The following is a 15,288-nucleotide window of genomic DNA, read 5'->3' as shown; positions in this document are numbered from 1 at the left end:
GGCATTTTATGGTCATGGAGATACGGCTGTGCCATTGGCCACAGGGCAGCAAGGATGGCAAGATGAGTCTTTGCATCAGCCCCACCAGAGCTCTGTCCGGAGTGGACGGGAGGCAGCTCATTTGCTATGCTGCTGCCGTGCCAGGATCTATTCAGGCTGCATTTGAGCTCGAATGGGCATGTGATTCAGGCAGTAAAATATCATTGCATTCGGAGCAGCAGGTCCCCACGAGCCAAGCCCATCGATGCACCATTCCAACTGACAGCTCCCGAGAACATATTTATTACGTAGGCCGTGGAGGCCTCTGGTTTTTAGACTACCTGGGGTGTAATTAAGATGAAAACAGATTGATGGAGCATACACCCAGGAGGAGCCGGCATGATTTAAAACCAGCTTTCTCAGGTCTTCTACCCCGAGCGGCCTCCCCACTCGTTTCCTCTTCTTTTATAAAGGAAGTTAACTTTTTGCCTTAGTGCAGTTTTTCAGAAGTTCTTGTTTTTGGGAGAGCATTTTGCTCTGTGATGCCCAAACTCCTTGACCCTGTGGAAGTGAGGCATGAGGAGTCCTTGAGAGCAGGTGCCCAGAGAGGTGTGTCAAGCTCCATGCCCAGCCCCGGGTCACAGGCACTGGCCTGGGTCAGGGTTCTTAAACCTTGGGATGGGATGGCTGGGCAGGCAGGAAAAGGCACCAGCCAGTGTTCCTGGGGCTTCTTTGTGGGTTCTGGGGGCATCATCTGGCTGATAGACGATGGGTAGGGTAGGGAAATGGCTTCAGTGTGTAAGATGGGAACTGATGCCCTGCCTGGGACATCTGGGATGGGCTGTGTGGACTTCGGTTCTGTTACCCTCCAAGGGCCAGTTACAAGGCCAGCAAGACCCCGGTGGTCCCACTAGCTCGCTCACTAGCACGTGTTCTGGGGGTGCCGCCCTCCCCATTTCTAGGCCTTCCCAAAGGAGACGCCTGAGTAGGCCAGGCCTTTGTCTCTGCAGGAGGTCAGCACCTCCCCTGTCTTCACCTGGTACCCGGCACTGTGTGTGCCAACACTATGTGTACCAACACTGTGTGTACCAACACTGTGTGTACCAACACTATGTGTACCAACACTGTGTGTACCAACACTGTGTGTACCAACACTGTGTGTGCCAACGCTGTGTGTACCAACACTGTGTGTACCAACACTGTGTGTGCCAACACTATGTGTACCAGCCCCGTGCTGGGCACCCAGGAGGCGAGTACTCCGATCATCTTCATCTCGAGGAAGAGTAAAGTGAGGCCCAGGATCCCTCACTGACGAGGCCATGTAGCCGACATGTGGCACTGCGGCCCGAGTCTTCATGCCCCGCCCCACCGCTTGCCCATGAAGGGCCAGCTCAGGCCAGAGATGCTGCCGGTGGCTCAGCTGTCCTTCCAGAGCGGCTCGTGCTGGCACAGCAAATCCCGGGCCAGCCAGCTCAACAACAACTCACTGCCTTTGCTGATGCAGAAAACAGACCAGAACCGCACTCATTCTTTAGAAACAGTCCCAAAGGAACCAGAATAGTTCCCCGAAATCTGGAAGAGGTGTGACTCGGCTGCTGCTGTTCTGTTGCAGAGAAAAGCAGCATCAACTCAGCTTGGGTGCTTCACGAAGAATGAAAGTTGTATTTCTATTGATATTCTTGCACATTTAACCACTGTCCGTGTAGCTTCTATTGATTATATGTTAGGTACAAAATGCCCTCTGTTGTCATTAAGGCCTGTCTGAGCCCCTGAAGTACTTAGCTGGCCTTTGGGTATCAGCTGTGAGGGAGAGAGAAGAGCTGAGCCGTGTGTTCCTCAAGGGCCTTATATTCACCCCTGCCTGGAAAAGCCCACAGCTCCATGGAGTGGCCCCCAGCATTCAGAAGGGGCTTAGCAAGCTGCTGGAGGGTGCTTTGTTTCTTGGCTGGCTGATTTCCTCATGTGCCCTCCAAATCCAGGGACACGAATTTCTCTTCAGCAAAGTCAGCTCCTGACAGCCTCCTGGCCCCTTCCATTCCCTTCTTGTCACCTGGACAAGGGGTCAAACCTGCCTTTAGTTCCTCCATAGCAGAGGGAGAGAACCTGCGTGAAGGGAAGCTGTGCCGCAGGGGGAGTCCCAGTGCCCTTTTTGTAGGATGTCGAGGCCAGTGCACAGGCCAGAGGCTGCCCGGATATGGTGTAGCTTGCCTCCAACATGGCAGAGTTTCAAAGTGTTTGTTTAGAGATGACACTAATAGATAACGGTTCCCTTCGACGGAGAGCTTGTAGAACTCTCTCAGAATTGCTGGGAGTCGTTAACTCGGGCTCTGGGAGATGCTTTGGGCTGGCTGGGAGTTGGCCACACCATTTTCAGCCTCATTTATCATGGGTTTATGTTTTTCTTCATTAGATCACAACAACTTTCCCCAAGGATCCAGTTTACACTTTTTCTATTTCGCAAAATCCATTTCCTATTGAAAACCGGGATGTATTGGGTGAGACACAGGTGAGCTCTTTGTCTTTAGAAACATAATTTAAGGTAACTGCTGATTGCTTATCTAGTGTCAGTATTGTTTTTCCAGAAAACATCAAGCTTTCAAACGCTCCCGATGCATTCTCGTGACAGGTCAGCTGGGGCCTGCTGTGGGGCACTGTTGGTCAGGTGGACGCCCTTCCTGTGGCTGGGTGATGGACAGCCACAAAGGCTAAGCCCCTGACGTCCTCAGACTGGTCCCATCCTCAGTGGACCTCGTAATTTTCCCAAATGTGTCACTTTGTGTCTTCTGCCAGCAGCCTCGTCACTGTTGGTTTGGCCTGGCCCTTGCCTGGTCACCTGCTCAGGCACCTTGGGACTGTGTCGCCCCTCGTCCTGGCCTCGGCTTTCCCATGTGTAGTGTTGATCTGCTGTTTAGCGTGGCTCACGTGTTGGCCTCTGCTCTCACCGGCAGATCAGGCCAGGTCCGATTTGCTGTCATGCCTTCTGCATACTGTGTAGACAGGCTACGTACACACGATTGTTCTTAAATCATAACTTGCTAACAGACATTTCCGAAGAATGTCTATAATGAGGTTTTCTTCAGTGGCTGACAAAGCTTCTGTGCTTTGGTCCCCTCAGTGCCCATCCGCCCAGGGAACTTGGGGTGCTCGTAGAGGCGCAAAGCCGATTATTAGGGTGCACTCTTGAAGCTCTGTGTGTGGTTCTGCTGACGATGTCTGTGCCGCATCATGGCTGCCCTGCACATTCCTCCCTCCTGCCACCCTGTATGGAGAATACAGTTCGACAGGAAAAGCCAGACGCATCTCCCTGCCCTGAAGGGGGCCCCAGGCCCCTCCCACAGCCCACTCTTCACCTGGGGGCCAGCGTGCATTGCCCTCTGTTTGACTGTGTCTCTGTCTGAGTCACCTTTTTTTTTTCTTCTTCTTCTTTTTGAGACAGAGTCTCACTCTATCACCCAGGCTAGAGTGCAGTGGTGCGATCTTGGATCACTACAACCTCCACCTCCCGGGTTCAAGCGATTCTTCTGCTTCAGTCTCCCAAGTAGCTGGGATTATAGGCACACACCACCAAGCCTGGCTAATTTTTTTTATATTTTTAGTAGAGACGGGGTTTCACCATGTTGGCCAGGCTGGTCTTGAACTCCTGACCACCTGCCTGCCTCTGCCTCCCAAAGTGCTGGAATTACAGCGTTAGCCTCCGTACCTGGCCAGTCTGAGTCAGCTTTAGAAGTGTGTCTTCTTGCACATCTGGGTAGTCAGGTGTGCTGAGAGCATCTTCTTGGGAGAAGAGGGCAAGAGCTTGCTTGGCAGCTGCCTGCTCCTCTTTCTTGGACCCTGTTTGTGGTTGCAGAGGCAGAGGGAGAGGTGCCTCTCAGCATTCAGTGTATTGAGTTGCATCTTAGTAGGAAACGGCTCTGTTTCGGGGTCTGGCACTGGGGGACTGTGTGGAACATTCATGTTTATTCCTGTCCCTCTAGGACTTCCATAGCTTGGCCACCTATTTGTCCCAGAATACCTCATCCGTGTTCTTGGATACCATCTCAGATTTCCACCTCCTGCTGTTCCTGGTCACCAATGAAGTTATGCCTCTGCAGGTGCGTGCCCAAGTGTGGTGTCTGCCTGAGCAAGTGGGCTTTGCCCGCCAGGAGATGCCTGTGTCTTGCTTTCTTTCCTCACAGACCAGAGCGTGACTGGGAAACTGGGTCAAAGCTTGGGGTCACATGTTGTCCCCCTCATTTGTCCTGTGGGCAGAGTGTAGGCAGCAGCTTTTCACAAGAAGCTTGTTGATAGAAAGATGAATTTTTTCACCTTTAGCATTTTCATTGAGTGTCTGCACCTCTGTGAGGAAGTACGGTTTCATCTGTTACAATTGGATGGCAGGCAGAGGTGATTTAGCTCTGCCTCCAGCGTTAGAGTTAGACAGTTTAAAAAATTCCTGTTCTAACAGTTTCAGAGTCACAGCCTCTGCTTTTTACTCATATCTCCCCTCCTCCCGAATCAACTCTGGTTTTATTGCCTTGGCCCAGAAGGCTTGGCCAGCTTCCAGACCCCAAGCTCACAGCTGCACAGTTGGCATTTTTAAGAGGCACTGTTGGGGGAGAAGAGGGCGAGTGCTTTGCAGAAGCGGCTGCTCTGGGTAGTTGGAGGGCAGTGGGCAGCTGCTCCCAGGAGGTTCTTGCATGTGCCATGTGTGGGGGTCCAACTTTGGCTTTTTCTTCACTATTCAAGCCGACAGGAAATGCCAAAGAGAAAGGAGCAAATTCTTTCTGAGCTGCTCCGCCACTGACTCAGGACCTTTCCCTGAAGGAGACAGAATGGAGAGGCTCCTCCTCCCCCAACCTTTCTCTGTCAGGAAGCCTATAGCTGTTCTTGTATCCTGCTAGTTTATTTTGTGTCTGTATTTTGTCTCAAAACCACTCACTCGGGTATTTGACATCAGGCACCGTGTGCCTCTTGCCTGCCTGTGCCTTCCCTAGTCAGCCCAGGGAGCTGCACCTCCTGCTCTCAGGTTCAGCTGCTGCCCATCTGTCTGGACAGGTGGTGAAAGGTGAGGCTCCTCTGCACCAGAGCCACCTTGCTAGTATACTGCACTATTTTTGCAGTCATCTGTTGGAAGACATTCTCTGGAGGTACTGAGAGCTCCTGAAGGCTTTATCCGTTTCTCATATATGATTTTTTTTTTTTTTTTTTTTTTAAGACGGAGTCTTGCTTTGTTGCCCAGACCGGAGTGCACTGGCACAATCTTGGCTCACTGCAACTTCTGCCTACCGGGTTCAAGTGATTCTCCTGCCTCAGCCTCCCGAGTAGCTGAGATTACAGGTGCCCGCAACCACGCCCGTCTAATTTTTGTATTTTTAGTAGAGACGGGGTTTCACCGTGTTTGCCAGGCTGGTCTCAAACTCCTGACCTCGTGATCCGTCTGCCTCCGCCTCCCAGTGTTGGGATTACAGGCGTGAGCCACCGTGCCCATCCTTAATGCATTAATCCCCTGCACTTTGACCCGGAAGGCTAGGATAGAGAGTGCCTTTTTCCAGACACGATGGAGAAGAGAAAGAGGCAGGGGGATGAAATGTAAGGGAAGAGGACACGTCTCACAGCCAGGGTTCCACCCTCCATCCCAGCCTCCAGGACGAGAGGCATGAGCTCCTATCGTCTGGGCTGTTGAGCACTGTCAGTGCACGGCAGAGGCACAGATGCCTGCTTGGGCCTATTTGGGAAGAATTTAAATTCTAGTTCAATTTAGCACTTGAGTTTATAGATGTAAGTTGTGGCAGTTTACGTTTTATAGTGATATCCTGCAAGATTTTTTAAATGTCCTCGGAAATATGTCTTAGTGTTGGGGAAAAAGAAACCTGTCCCAGCAGGAAGCTGCACAGCAAAGTGGAACCTTCCTTTTGGCTTCTTGTAGGACAGCATCAGCTTGCTGCTGGAGGCTGTGCGGACCAGAAATGAGGAGCTCGCCCAGACATGGAAGAGGTCTGAGCAGTGGGCCACCATCGAGCAGCTGTGCAGTGAGTACCCCCACCCCCTGCCCTGGTACCCCGTGGTTGCGGCTGGAGAGCAGTCCACTCTGCACAGCTCCCCACTGCCTGTCGTGCCCTGGATTCTGTACCCCAGCTGCATCCTGGCAGCTGCTGTGGGCAATGAGACTAGAGACTCGACCTCCCTGCCAGGCACGTGGCAGTTTCCAGTGATGTAACATACATGTTGTCCAGGCCATGCATCTTAGGTGCACAGCCCTGTAAATTTTATAAATCTATACATCAGAGATACTAATCTCCAGGCATCCGAGGAGCACTTTCAGCATCATTGTCTTAAGAGAATCAGAAACTCTGTGGAAGCGCAGGACCTTTTGGTCTCCTTGGGAATTTCCCTTTAGTGCTTAAAGCTGTAAGGAGGAGAAGCCTACAGCGTGCGTGTTCTTCCTGGCGGGCTCTCTCCAGAATGAACCGCAGGCATTGCGTGTCTTCAGGACCCTCAGCCACCAAGTCCCGAACAGCTCCCCACCCGCGAGAACCTGTGGCAGCATTGCTGCAGGGACTCCTCACGCACCGTGGTGCCCTGTGCAGCCTGACTGCCTGTCCTGAGTCTGTCAAGCTGAGAATACCAAAGTGCCCAACAGCTGCTACAGCCTTGGACAAACACTAGAATCCCTCTATTAACAGAGCCTTCAAAATAACATATCAAACACCTTTATACCATTTTCTCTTTTTTTTTTTTTGAGACAGAGTTTGGCTCTTGTCGCCCAGGCTGGAGTGCAGTGGCATGATCTCGCCTCACTGCAACCTCCACCTCCTGGGTTTAAGCGATTCTCCTGCCTCAGCCTCCCGAGTAGCTGGGACTACGGGCGGCACCACGCCAGGCTAATTTTTGTATTCTTAGTAGAGACAGGGTTCCACCATGTTGGCCAGGCTGTTCTCAAACTCCTGACCTTGTGATCTGCCCACCTCTGCCTCCCAAAGTGCTGCTGGGATTACAGGCATGAGCCACCACGCCCAGCCAAGGTTTTCTTTTCATACAATTCTTTATTATTTTTATTTTTGTAGAGACAGAGTCTCACTCTGTTGCTCAGGCTGGAGTGCAGTGGCACAATCATAGCTCCCTGCAGCCTCAGACTCCAGGCTCAAGTGATCTTTCTGCTTCAGCCTTCTGAGTAACTGGGACCACAGGCTCACACCACCACCCCCAGCTAATTCTTGGGGTTTTGTTGTTGTTTTTTGTTTGTTTCTTAAAAATAATTTTAACTTTTATTTTAGATTCACAGGGTACATGTGCAGGTTCGTCACCTGGGTATATTGCCTGATGCTGAGGTTTGGGTATGATTGATCCCATCACCCAGGTACTAAACATAGTACCTAATAGTTTTTCAGCCTTTTTTTTTTTTTCTTGTTTTTGAGATGGAGCCTCACTCTGTCTCGCAGGCTGGAGTGCAGTGGCGCAATCTTGGCTCACTGCAACCTCTGCCTCCTGGCTCGAAGCAATTCCCCTCCCTCAGCCTCCCGAGTAGCTGGGATTACAGATGTGCGCCACCACACCTGGCACTGCCATCATTATGCACATGAGTACCCACATTTAGCTCCCACTTATAAATGAAAACATGGTATTTGGTTTGCTGTTCCTGCATTAATTTGCTTCAGATAATGGCCTTCAACTGCATCCAATTGCTGCAAAGGACATGATTTCATTCCTTTTTATGGCTGCAAAAGTTTTTAATTTTTTTGTATCAATGAGGGCTCACTGTGTTGCCCGGACTGGTCTCAAACTTTCTGGCCTCAAGCATTCCTTACACCTCAGTCTCCCAAAGCCCTGAGATTATACCTGGGAGTCACGGCACCCAACCCTTTTATGCGATTCTAACAATGACACCAGAGTCTTTTTTTTTTCTTTTTTGTTTCCCTTTTAGAGACAGGATTTCACTCTGTTGCCCAGGCTGGAGTGCAGTGGAGTGATCATCGCTCACTGCAGCCTTCAATTCCTGGGCTCAAACGATCCTCCTGCTTCAGCTTTCTGAGTAGCTAGGACTATTAGCATAAGCCACTACACCCAACTAATGGTGGTTTTTTTTGTTTTGTTTTTGTTTTTGTTTTTTTTTGAGACGGAGTCTTGCTCTGTCGCCCAGGCTGGAGTGCAGTGGCCGGATCTCAGCTCACTGCAAGCTCCACCTCCCAAGTTTACGCCATTCTCCTGCCTCAGCCCTCCTGAGTAGCTGGGACTACAGCCACCCGCCACCTTGCCCGGCTAGTTTTTTGTATTTTTTTTAGTAGAGACGGGGTTTCACCGTGTTTGCCAGGATGGTCTCGATCTCCTGACCTCGTGATCCGCCCGCCTCGGTCTCCCAAAGTGCTGGGATTACGTTTTTTTTTTTTTTTTTTTTTTTTTCTTTTTTTTTTTTAAGAGATGGGGTTGGCTGGGCGCGGTGGCTCACACCTGTAATCCCAACACTTTGGGAGGCTGAGGCAGGTGGATCACGAGGTCAAGGGATTGAGACCATCCTGGCCAACATGGTGAAACCCCATCTCTTACTAAAAATACAAAAATCAGCTGGGCATGGTGGTGAGCGCCTGTAATCCCAGCCACTCGGGAGGCTGAGGTAGGATAATCGCTTGAACCCGGGAAGCGGAGGTTGCAGTGAACTAAGATAGTGAGACTGACCTCAAGTGCCACTGCACTTCAGCTTGGGTGACAGAGTGAGACCCGCTCTCAAAAAAAAAAGGAGGGCCGGGCGCGGTGGCTCACACCTGTAATCTCAGCACTTTGGGAGCCAAGGCAGGAAGATCACTTGAGCCTAGGAGTTTGAGACCAGCCTGGGCAACATGGCAAGACCCCATCTTTTTTTTTGTTTGAGATGGAGTCTCACTCTGTCGCCCAGGCTGGAGTGCAGTGGCACTTGAGGTCAGTGTCGCCTTGACCTCCCCAGGCTCAAACAATCCTCCCGCCTCAGCCTTCTGAGCAGCTGGGACTACAAGCATGTGCCACCATGCCTGGCTGATTTTTTTTTTTTTTTTTTTGAAATGGAGTCTTGCTCTGTAGCCCGGGCTGGAGTGCAGTGGCCGGATCTCAGCTCACTGCAAGCTCCGCCTCCCGGGTTTGCGCCATTCTCCTGCCTCAGCCTCCTGAGTAGCTGGGACTACAGGCGCCCGCCACCTCGCCCGGCTAGTTTTTTGTATTTTTAGTAGAGACGGGGTTTCACCGTGTTAGCCAGGATGGTCTCGATCTCCTAACCTCGTGATCCGCCCGTCTTGGCCTCCCAAAGTGCTGGGATTACAGGCTTGAGCCACCGCGCCCGGCCAGCCTGGCTGATTTTTTAAATTTGTTGTAGAGATGAGGTCTCACTGTATTGCCCAGGCTGGTCTTGAACTCTTGGGCTCAAGCGATTCTCCCGCCTCAGTGCTGAGATTGCAGGGGTAAGCCGCCATGTCCAGCCAACTCTTATAATAGGCAGTTCTGACTGGTGTAAGATAGTATCTCACTGTGGTTTTAATTTGCATCTCTGATGATTAGTGATGTTAGGCATTTTTTCATGGGTTTTTTGTTTGTTTTGAGACAGTCTCATTCTGTCGCCCAGGCTGGAGTGCAGTAGCGTGATCTCAGCTCACTGCAGCCTCTACCTCCCGGGTTCAAGCAATTCTCCTGCCTCAGCCTCGTAAGTAGGTGGAATTACAGGTGGCCACCACCACACCCAGCTAATTTTTTTAGTTTTAGTGGAGACGGTTTCTCCATGTTGGCCAGGCTGGTCTCGAACTCTTGACCTCAAGTGATCCACCCACCTCAGCCTCCCAAAGTGCTGGGATTATAGGCATGAGCCACCACACCCGGCCCTCATGGGTGGTTTGGTTTGGTTTTGAGATGGAATCTTACCCTGTCAGCCAGGCTGCAGTGCAGTGGCGTGATCTCGGCTTACGACAACCTCCACCGCCTGGGTTCAAGTGATACTCCTGCCTCAGCTTCCCAAGTAGCTGGGACTACAGGTGTGCGCCACCATGCCTGGCTAATTTTTATATTTTCAGTAGAGATGGGGTTTCACCATGTTGGTCAGACTGGTCACGAACTCCTGACCTCAGGTGATCCACCCGCCTTGGCCTCCCAAAGTGCTGGGATTACAGACATGTATACATCAGACACAAAGATCAGCTCAGGATGGGTCATAGGCCTAATGGTAAAAGGTAAAACTATGAAGCAGGCTGGGCACGATGTCTCAACTGTCATCCTAACACTCTGGGAGGCCAAAGCTGGAGGACACTGGAGCCCGGAAGTTCGAGAGCAGCCTACACAACACGGAAGCCCCGTCTGTACAAAATATATATAAACAAAAGAATTAGCTGGGCATGGTGAGTGGTCCACACCTGTAATCCCAGCTTCTGGGGAGGCTGAAATGGGAGGATCCCATGAGTCCGGGAGGTCGAGGTCACAGTGAGCCATGATTGTACCACTCCAGCCTGAATGACAGAGCGATACCCTGTCTTAAAAAAATAAAAACTATAAAACAGTTATTATTAAGTTGAATCTCTTCAGGGCCTTGGAGTACACAAAGATTCTTTTCGGCAGGAGGCAGGACCTTGGGGTAGCACACAGAAAAACACGGGCATAAAAAAGGTAAATTGATAAATGTATGTTACGTAAACAAAACACTTGTGCTCACCAGCACTGTTAGAAACATGGAAAGGCACCGATGGGGGATGCAGTATTAGCGATACATACACACAACATGACTTCTATCTGAAACTTAAAAAGAACTCTGCTTGTTGATAATCATGCAGAAAGAGCAAAAGAATTCTGCCTGTTGATAACCAAACAGAAAGAGCATAAGAAGCTGGGCAGAGGGTGAAACGTTTCACAATAGGAAATGCAGGCCGGGCGCGGTGGCACACACCTGTAATCCCTGCACTTGGTGGATCACTTGAAGTCAGGAGTTTGAGACCAGCCAGGCCAATATGGTGAAACCCCATCTCTACTAAAAATACAAAAATTAGCCAGGTGTGGTGGCGCGTGCTTGTAATCCCAGCTACTTGGGAGGCTGAGGCAGGAGAATCGCTTGAACCAGGAGGGTTCCAGCGGCTTCACATCTTCACTCACACTTGACATGGTTGGTTTTTTTCATTTCAGCCACACTGATGGATGTGTAATGGTTTATCATGTTTTAATTTGCATTTCCCTGATGACTAATCATAGTGACTGTTCCTGCATCTCCTTTTTTTTGTTGTTGTTGCCCAGGCTGGAGTGCAATGGCACAATCTTGGCTCACAAAGAGCCGCTGCACCCAGCCTCACTCTTTGTTTTTATCCAAGAGAAATAAAAACACAGATCCACAAAGAAATTGTATAAGAATGATCCGCCGGGCGCGGTGGCTCACGCCTGTAATCCCAGCACTTTGGGAGGCCGAGGCGGGCGGATCACAAGGTCAGGAGATCGAGACCACGGTGAAACCCCCCGTCTCTACTAAAAATACAAAAAATTAGCCGGGCGCGGTTGTGGGCGCCTGTAGTCCCAGCTACTCGGGAGGCTGAGGCAGGAGAATGGCGTGAACCCGGGAGGCGGAGCTTGCAGTGAGCCGAGATCTCGCCACTGCACTCCAGCCTGGGCGACAGAGCGAGACTCCGTCTCAAAAAAAAAAAAAAAAAAAAAAAAAGAATGATCCTGGCAACTTTGTTCATATTAGCTCAAAACTGGAGGCTGGGCACAGTGGCTCACACCTGTAATCCTAGCACTTTGGGAGGCCAAGGCAGGCGGATCACCTGAGGTCAGGAGTTTGAGACTAGCTTGGCCAAAATGATGAAACCCTAGCTCTACCAAAAAATAGATAAAATTAGCCAAGCATTGTGGTCTGCGCCTGTGGTCCCAGCTACTTGGGAGGCGGAGGCAGGAGAACCGCTTAAACCTGGGAGGCAGAGTTTGCAGTGAGCCGAGATTGCGCAACTGCACTCCAGCCTGAGTGACAGAGTAAGAGCCTATCTCAGGGGAAAAAAAAAAAAAAGCTGGAAATAACCCAAATGCATATCTCCCAGGGAATTATTATTCACAAGGAGAGGCACCCTCTGCAACAAAAAGGAACCAGCAAGCACAGGCTCCCTGTTAATCCCCGTGGTGCAGGAGGCATTTTTCTGAGTCTGTCACAGCCAAGGGCATTAAGGACTTCAAAACGTGTCTGTGGTGGGAGTGCTGCGTGGGCAGGACCAGCACGGGGTGGGAGGTGGAGGGTGGGGAGCTCTCAGCTGCCTGCCCCTGTCCCTGTGCCCACACTCTGGAGGTCTCTGGTGGGCCAGAAACGATGAGTGCTCATTTCTCTCCCACCCTGCAGGCACAGTTGGCGTGCAGCTCCCAGGTCTCCACGAGTACGGCGCCGTCGGGGGCTCCACACACACGGCCACTGCGGCCATGTGGGCCTGTCAGCACTGCACGTTCATGAACCAGCCAGGCACGGGCCACTGCGAGATGTGCAGCCTCCCCAGGACCTAGGGTGCCTGCCCTCTGCTGGCTAGGACCGGGCCCAGCCCAGCCCTTCCTGAAGCCAGAAGCGTTGCTCAGTGTGTTCCCTATAACTGCCCCACAGTGGGCAGCCCTGGAGGGACAAGGGCTGGCTGTCCTGGGCTCCCTGACCCACTGAAGCTTCTCAGCACGTTCCTCCTTGGAGAGCGGGTGCCACGGCTGGTATTCTGCACGCTGAGTGCAGTCCCAGACTGGAAAAGCAGAGCGGCCCCTCATGCCTAATCCTGTTGACAAGCCCCCCACTGTGTTGGAAGGACCTCTCACCTCTATACGGCACCTGCAATTGGGGAGCATAGGGAGGGGCTGATGCTGCCACCACCCAGCCTTTTCCTTCCTTTCAATGCTTTTTGTTTGGCCTCCCCGCCCCCCGCGTTTTTCTGGCTGGGAGCTCTTGGTTGCCCCTGGTCGGACTGCTTGGTGGCAGACACCCTGCCTGTGAGGGCCACTTTCCTCTGCCGGGAGCTGTTTGGGGGGGATGCCGTGGCCCTGGACACAGCTCCCCTCTGCAGGTCTGCAGGTCGGTTTGCTGCCTGCCCTCCTCCTCTCACCCGATGTCCAGGTGGGATTTTAAAGTCTGCATTGGTTATAATAACAGTTATCAGTAATTCCTGCCCAGAAGACTTTTATTTATTTTTTTTTAAGATAAAAACTGCACAAAAGGGGAGTGAGAGAGACTAGTTTCCACATCTTTCCCTCCTTTAGTGAAGCCCCCGAGGTTGTGTCCAGGGTGATGAGTGTGGACGGGGGTACCAGTCAGTTCTCCCTTGAAGTAAACCTCAGTGCCTGAGACTTTTCTACCAAGCCACACAGCTGCAGCAGCTGCAGATACTGCGGGCTGAGCAGGAGCAGTGGTGGCGCCTGCCCTGAGGCTGCCCTGCGATGGCCTGGGTGGGAGAGCTGGGTCGCCGGTGTTGATGCTCTGGCCCTCCCCAATACGCTGCTTCATCCCACTGCACTGCCTGGCTGAGGGTGTTAGGGGCTGTGCCTCTTGTGAGGGCCATCTGGGACCTCTCTGGGGCACTGCACAATTGATAGTGTACCAATGGAGGGAGCCTGGGCGATCTGGAACAGCACCTGGTGGGGTCCTGTGTGTGTGCGCTCTGTGGGCTCTGCGATCGTCTGTGGCCAGGCCGGGGCACGGCTCTTACCTGGGGAGTGGTGGGCATCTCGATGCTTCTTTGCCTTAATGATGGCCACATTTGGGTTGCTCTGCACCCACGGGAGAGGCTGGCCCAGCTACAGACTGCTGGACTTCTGTGTCCATCTTGGGGGGTAAGCCCATGTGACCCTCCCACATTCTTGGCACTATGAACAGAGAACACTTGCCTGTTGGCTTCTGAAGTGGTCAGGACTGTGGCTGGCACCTCCAGGTCCGCCTGGCATGGGACACCAAGTGGAAAGCCCAAGCAGCTCATCTGCTCTTGGGACCAGGGGCCAGTTGGGTTGGGTCTGGCATGGCAGAGCTGTCGTGGAGGGTCTGGAGGGGTGGAGAGGAGCCTGGTTGAAGCGGACTGCTGCGGGTGCAACTCCCAGCTTGGCCACTGTGGGCTGTCTGCTCTCCCTCCTAGCAGCTGTCACGCTGAAGTTTTGTCCTCTGCTGTCTCTGGTCCTGAGATCAGCTGTGAGCCTAGGTGGCCAAGGCTTCCTGCATTGCTTCCCTGTGAGTCCAAGGCCGTCCCCACCACTGGGCAGGAGCTGGACAACACGGACTTCTAGAGACAGCCGCGTTGCCAGTTCCTCCTCTCCCACTTGCTCATCCTTATCTGCCATGCTATTCTAGTTTCCATTGTCCTCCACCAGCATTTCCCTCACTCTGAAATTCCGGCATTCACATCATTCATGTTTTCTTTTGTCTTTCAGCTAAAGAAAAAACATTGGCAATTTGTCTGCTTCTGGTTTTGAGTTACTCTTTGTTCAGTAATGCACTTTATTTTATTGTCCAAAGAGAGTCAGAGCTAAGCATACAGGCTTGGGGGTGAGCCCTGCTATAAGAGTTCAGGCCCTGGGAGGCTCAGCCACCTCCCGTTGTGGGAGGGAGGTCTCAGCCCCACCTCGCATCTTCACCTGCCCTTGGTGTGGACACACCCTCTCATGCTACCAGCACCATAACCCAGTGGGGGTGACTGGGTGCACACCTGCCCAGGTGAACACAGCGGCTGCCAGTCTCCTGGCCCAGAGAGGAGGTGGGGCCTGGCCCTGGTCTCTTCTAACCAGGCTGCTCGTGGGGCACAGGTGCTCCTGCTTCGGCTCTGTTTCGGCTCACAGGTGTGCATCACTGGGCTTGGATTTGCATTACATTGACCCCAGCCCTGCAGTGGAACCTAATAAAAGCGCCTGAAGCAACGGCCTGGTCTTAGTGTGTCCTTCCGGCGCACTCAACTGTTGTCTGGCATCTGCTCACTGTGTGGGGATTTGATAACTTGTCCCCAAGATATCACCGTCTTACGCGTGTGTATGTGCATGGACCATTTAAAGATGGGGATTCTACTTCCCCAGCCAGTCCCTCCCAACCTTGACTCCTCGATAAGTTTCTTGAAGTGTTAACATCTAGGAGGAGGAGGAGAGTGCATCAGTGTTTGACAGCCCGGCCGCCCTTGGGTGCCTCTTCTGCATCTGCCCCACCTGTCAGCCCCGCAGCTGCTCCCGAGTCACTGCTTTGTGGACAGGTACATGTGACCAAACAGCAGGTGAAGGACAAAGCCCAGGAAGCCCAGGCTGCACAAGTGCAGCAAGGAGTGAGGCCTGGGGGTGACACGCCTGTGCTGCTTGAGCTGTCTTTCCTGTGACAATAGAAAGCGTCTAGAACAAGTGCTCTCTGAGCCTCAGGTA

General features: G+C 52.2%; 1 protein-coding gene and 1 long non-coding RNA gene across 8 annotated transcripts in view; both read left to right on the top strand.

Moving 5' to 3' along the window:
- Nucleotides 1-14,802, top strand: part of NPLOC4 (NPL4 homolog, ubiquitin recognition factor) — an 86,832-nt gene extending 72,030 nt beyond the window's left edge. For 4 of the 7 annotated variants that reach the window (XM_028836929.2, XM_015120587.3, XM_077973280.1 and 1 more), the window contains 4 exons: nt 2,390-2,485; nt 3,954-4,070; nt 5,885-5,987; nt 12,272-14,802. In XM_028836929.2, the coding sequence (XP_028692762.1) occupies nt 2,390-2,485; nt 3,954-4,070; nt 5,885-5,987; nt 12,272-12,429 (474 nt within the window). In that variant the 3' untranslated portion in view covers nt 12,430-14,802. Of the gene's footprint in view, nt 1-2,389; nt 2,486-3,953; nt 4,071-5,884; nt 6,020-7,471; nt 7,531-12,185 lie in introns of all 7 variants that reach the window. The other 3 variants (XM_077973281.1, XM_077973279.1, XM_077973283.1) reach the window with 3 other exon arrangements.
- LOC144336075 (uncharacterized) lies at nt 9,222-10,553 on the top strand. The gene is made up of 2 exons (XR_013407497.1): nt 9,222-9,730; nt 10,038-10,553. It is a non-coding gene; the product is annotated as an uncharacterized LOC144336075 (long non-coding RNA).
- Nucleotides 14,803-15,288: the final 486 nt, after the last annotated feature.

The sequence above is a fragment of the Macaca mulatta genome, chromosome 16 (assembly GCF_049350105.2).
Source record: "Macaca mulatta isolate MMU2019108-1 chromosome 16, T2T-MMU8v2.0, whole genome shotgun sequence".
Classification (NCBI taxonomy): Eukaryota; Metazoa; Chordata; class Mammalia; order Primates; family Cercopithecidae; genus Macaca; species Macaca mulatta.
The sequence above is the reverse complement of the archived record's forward strand: the minus strand, read 5'-3'. Positions and strand labels throughout refer to the sequence as shown.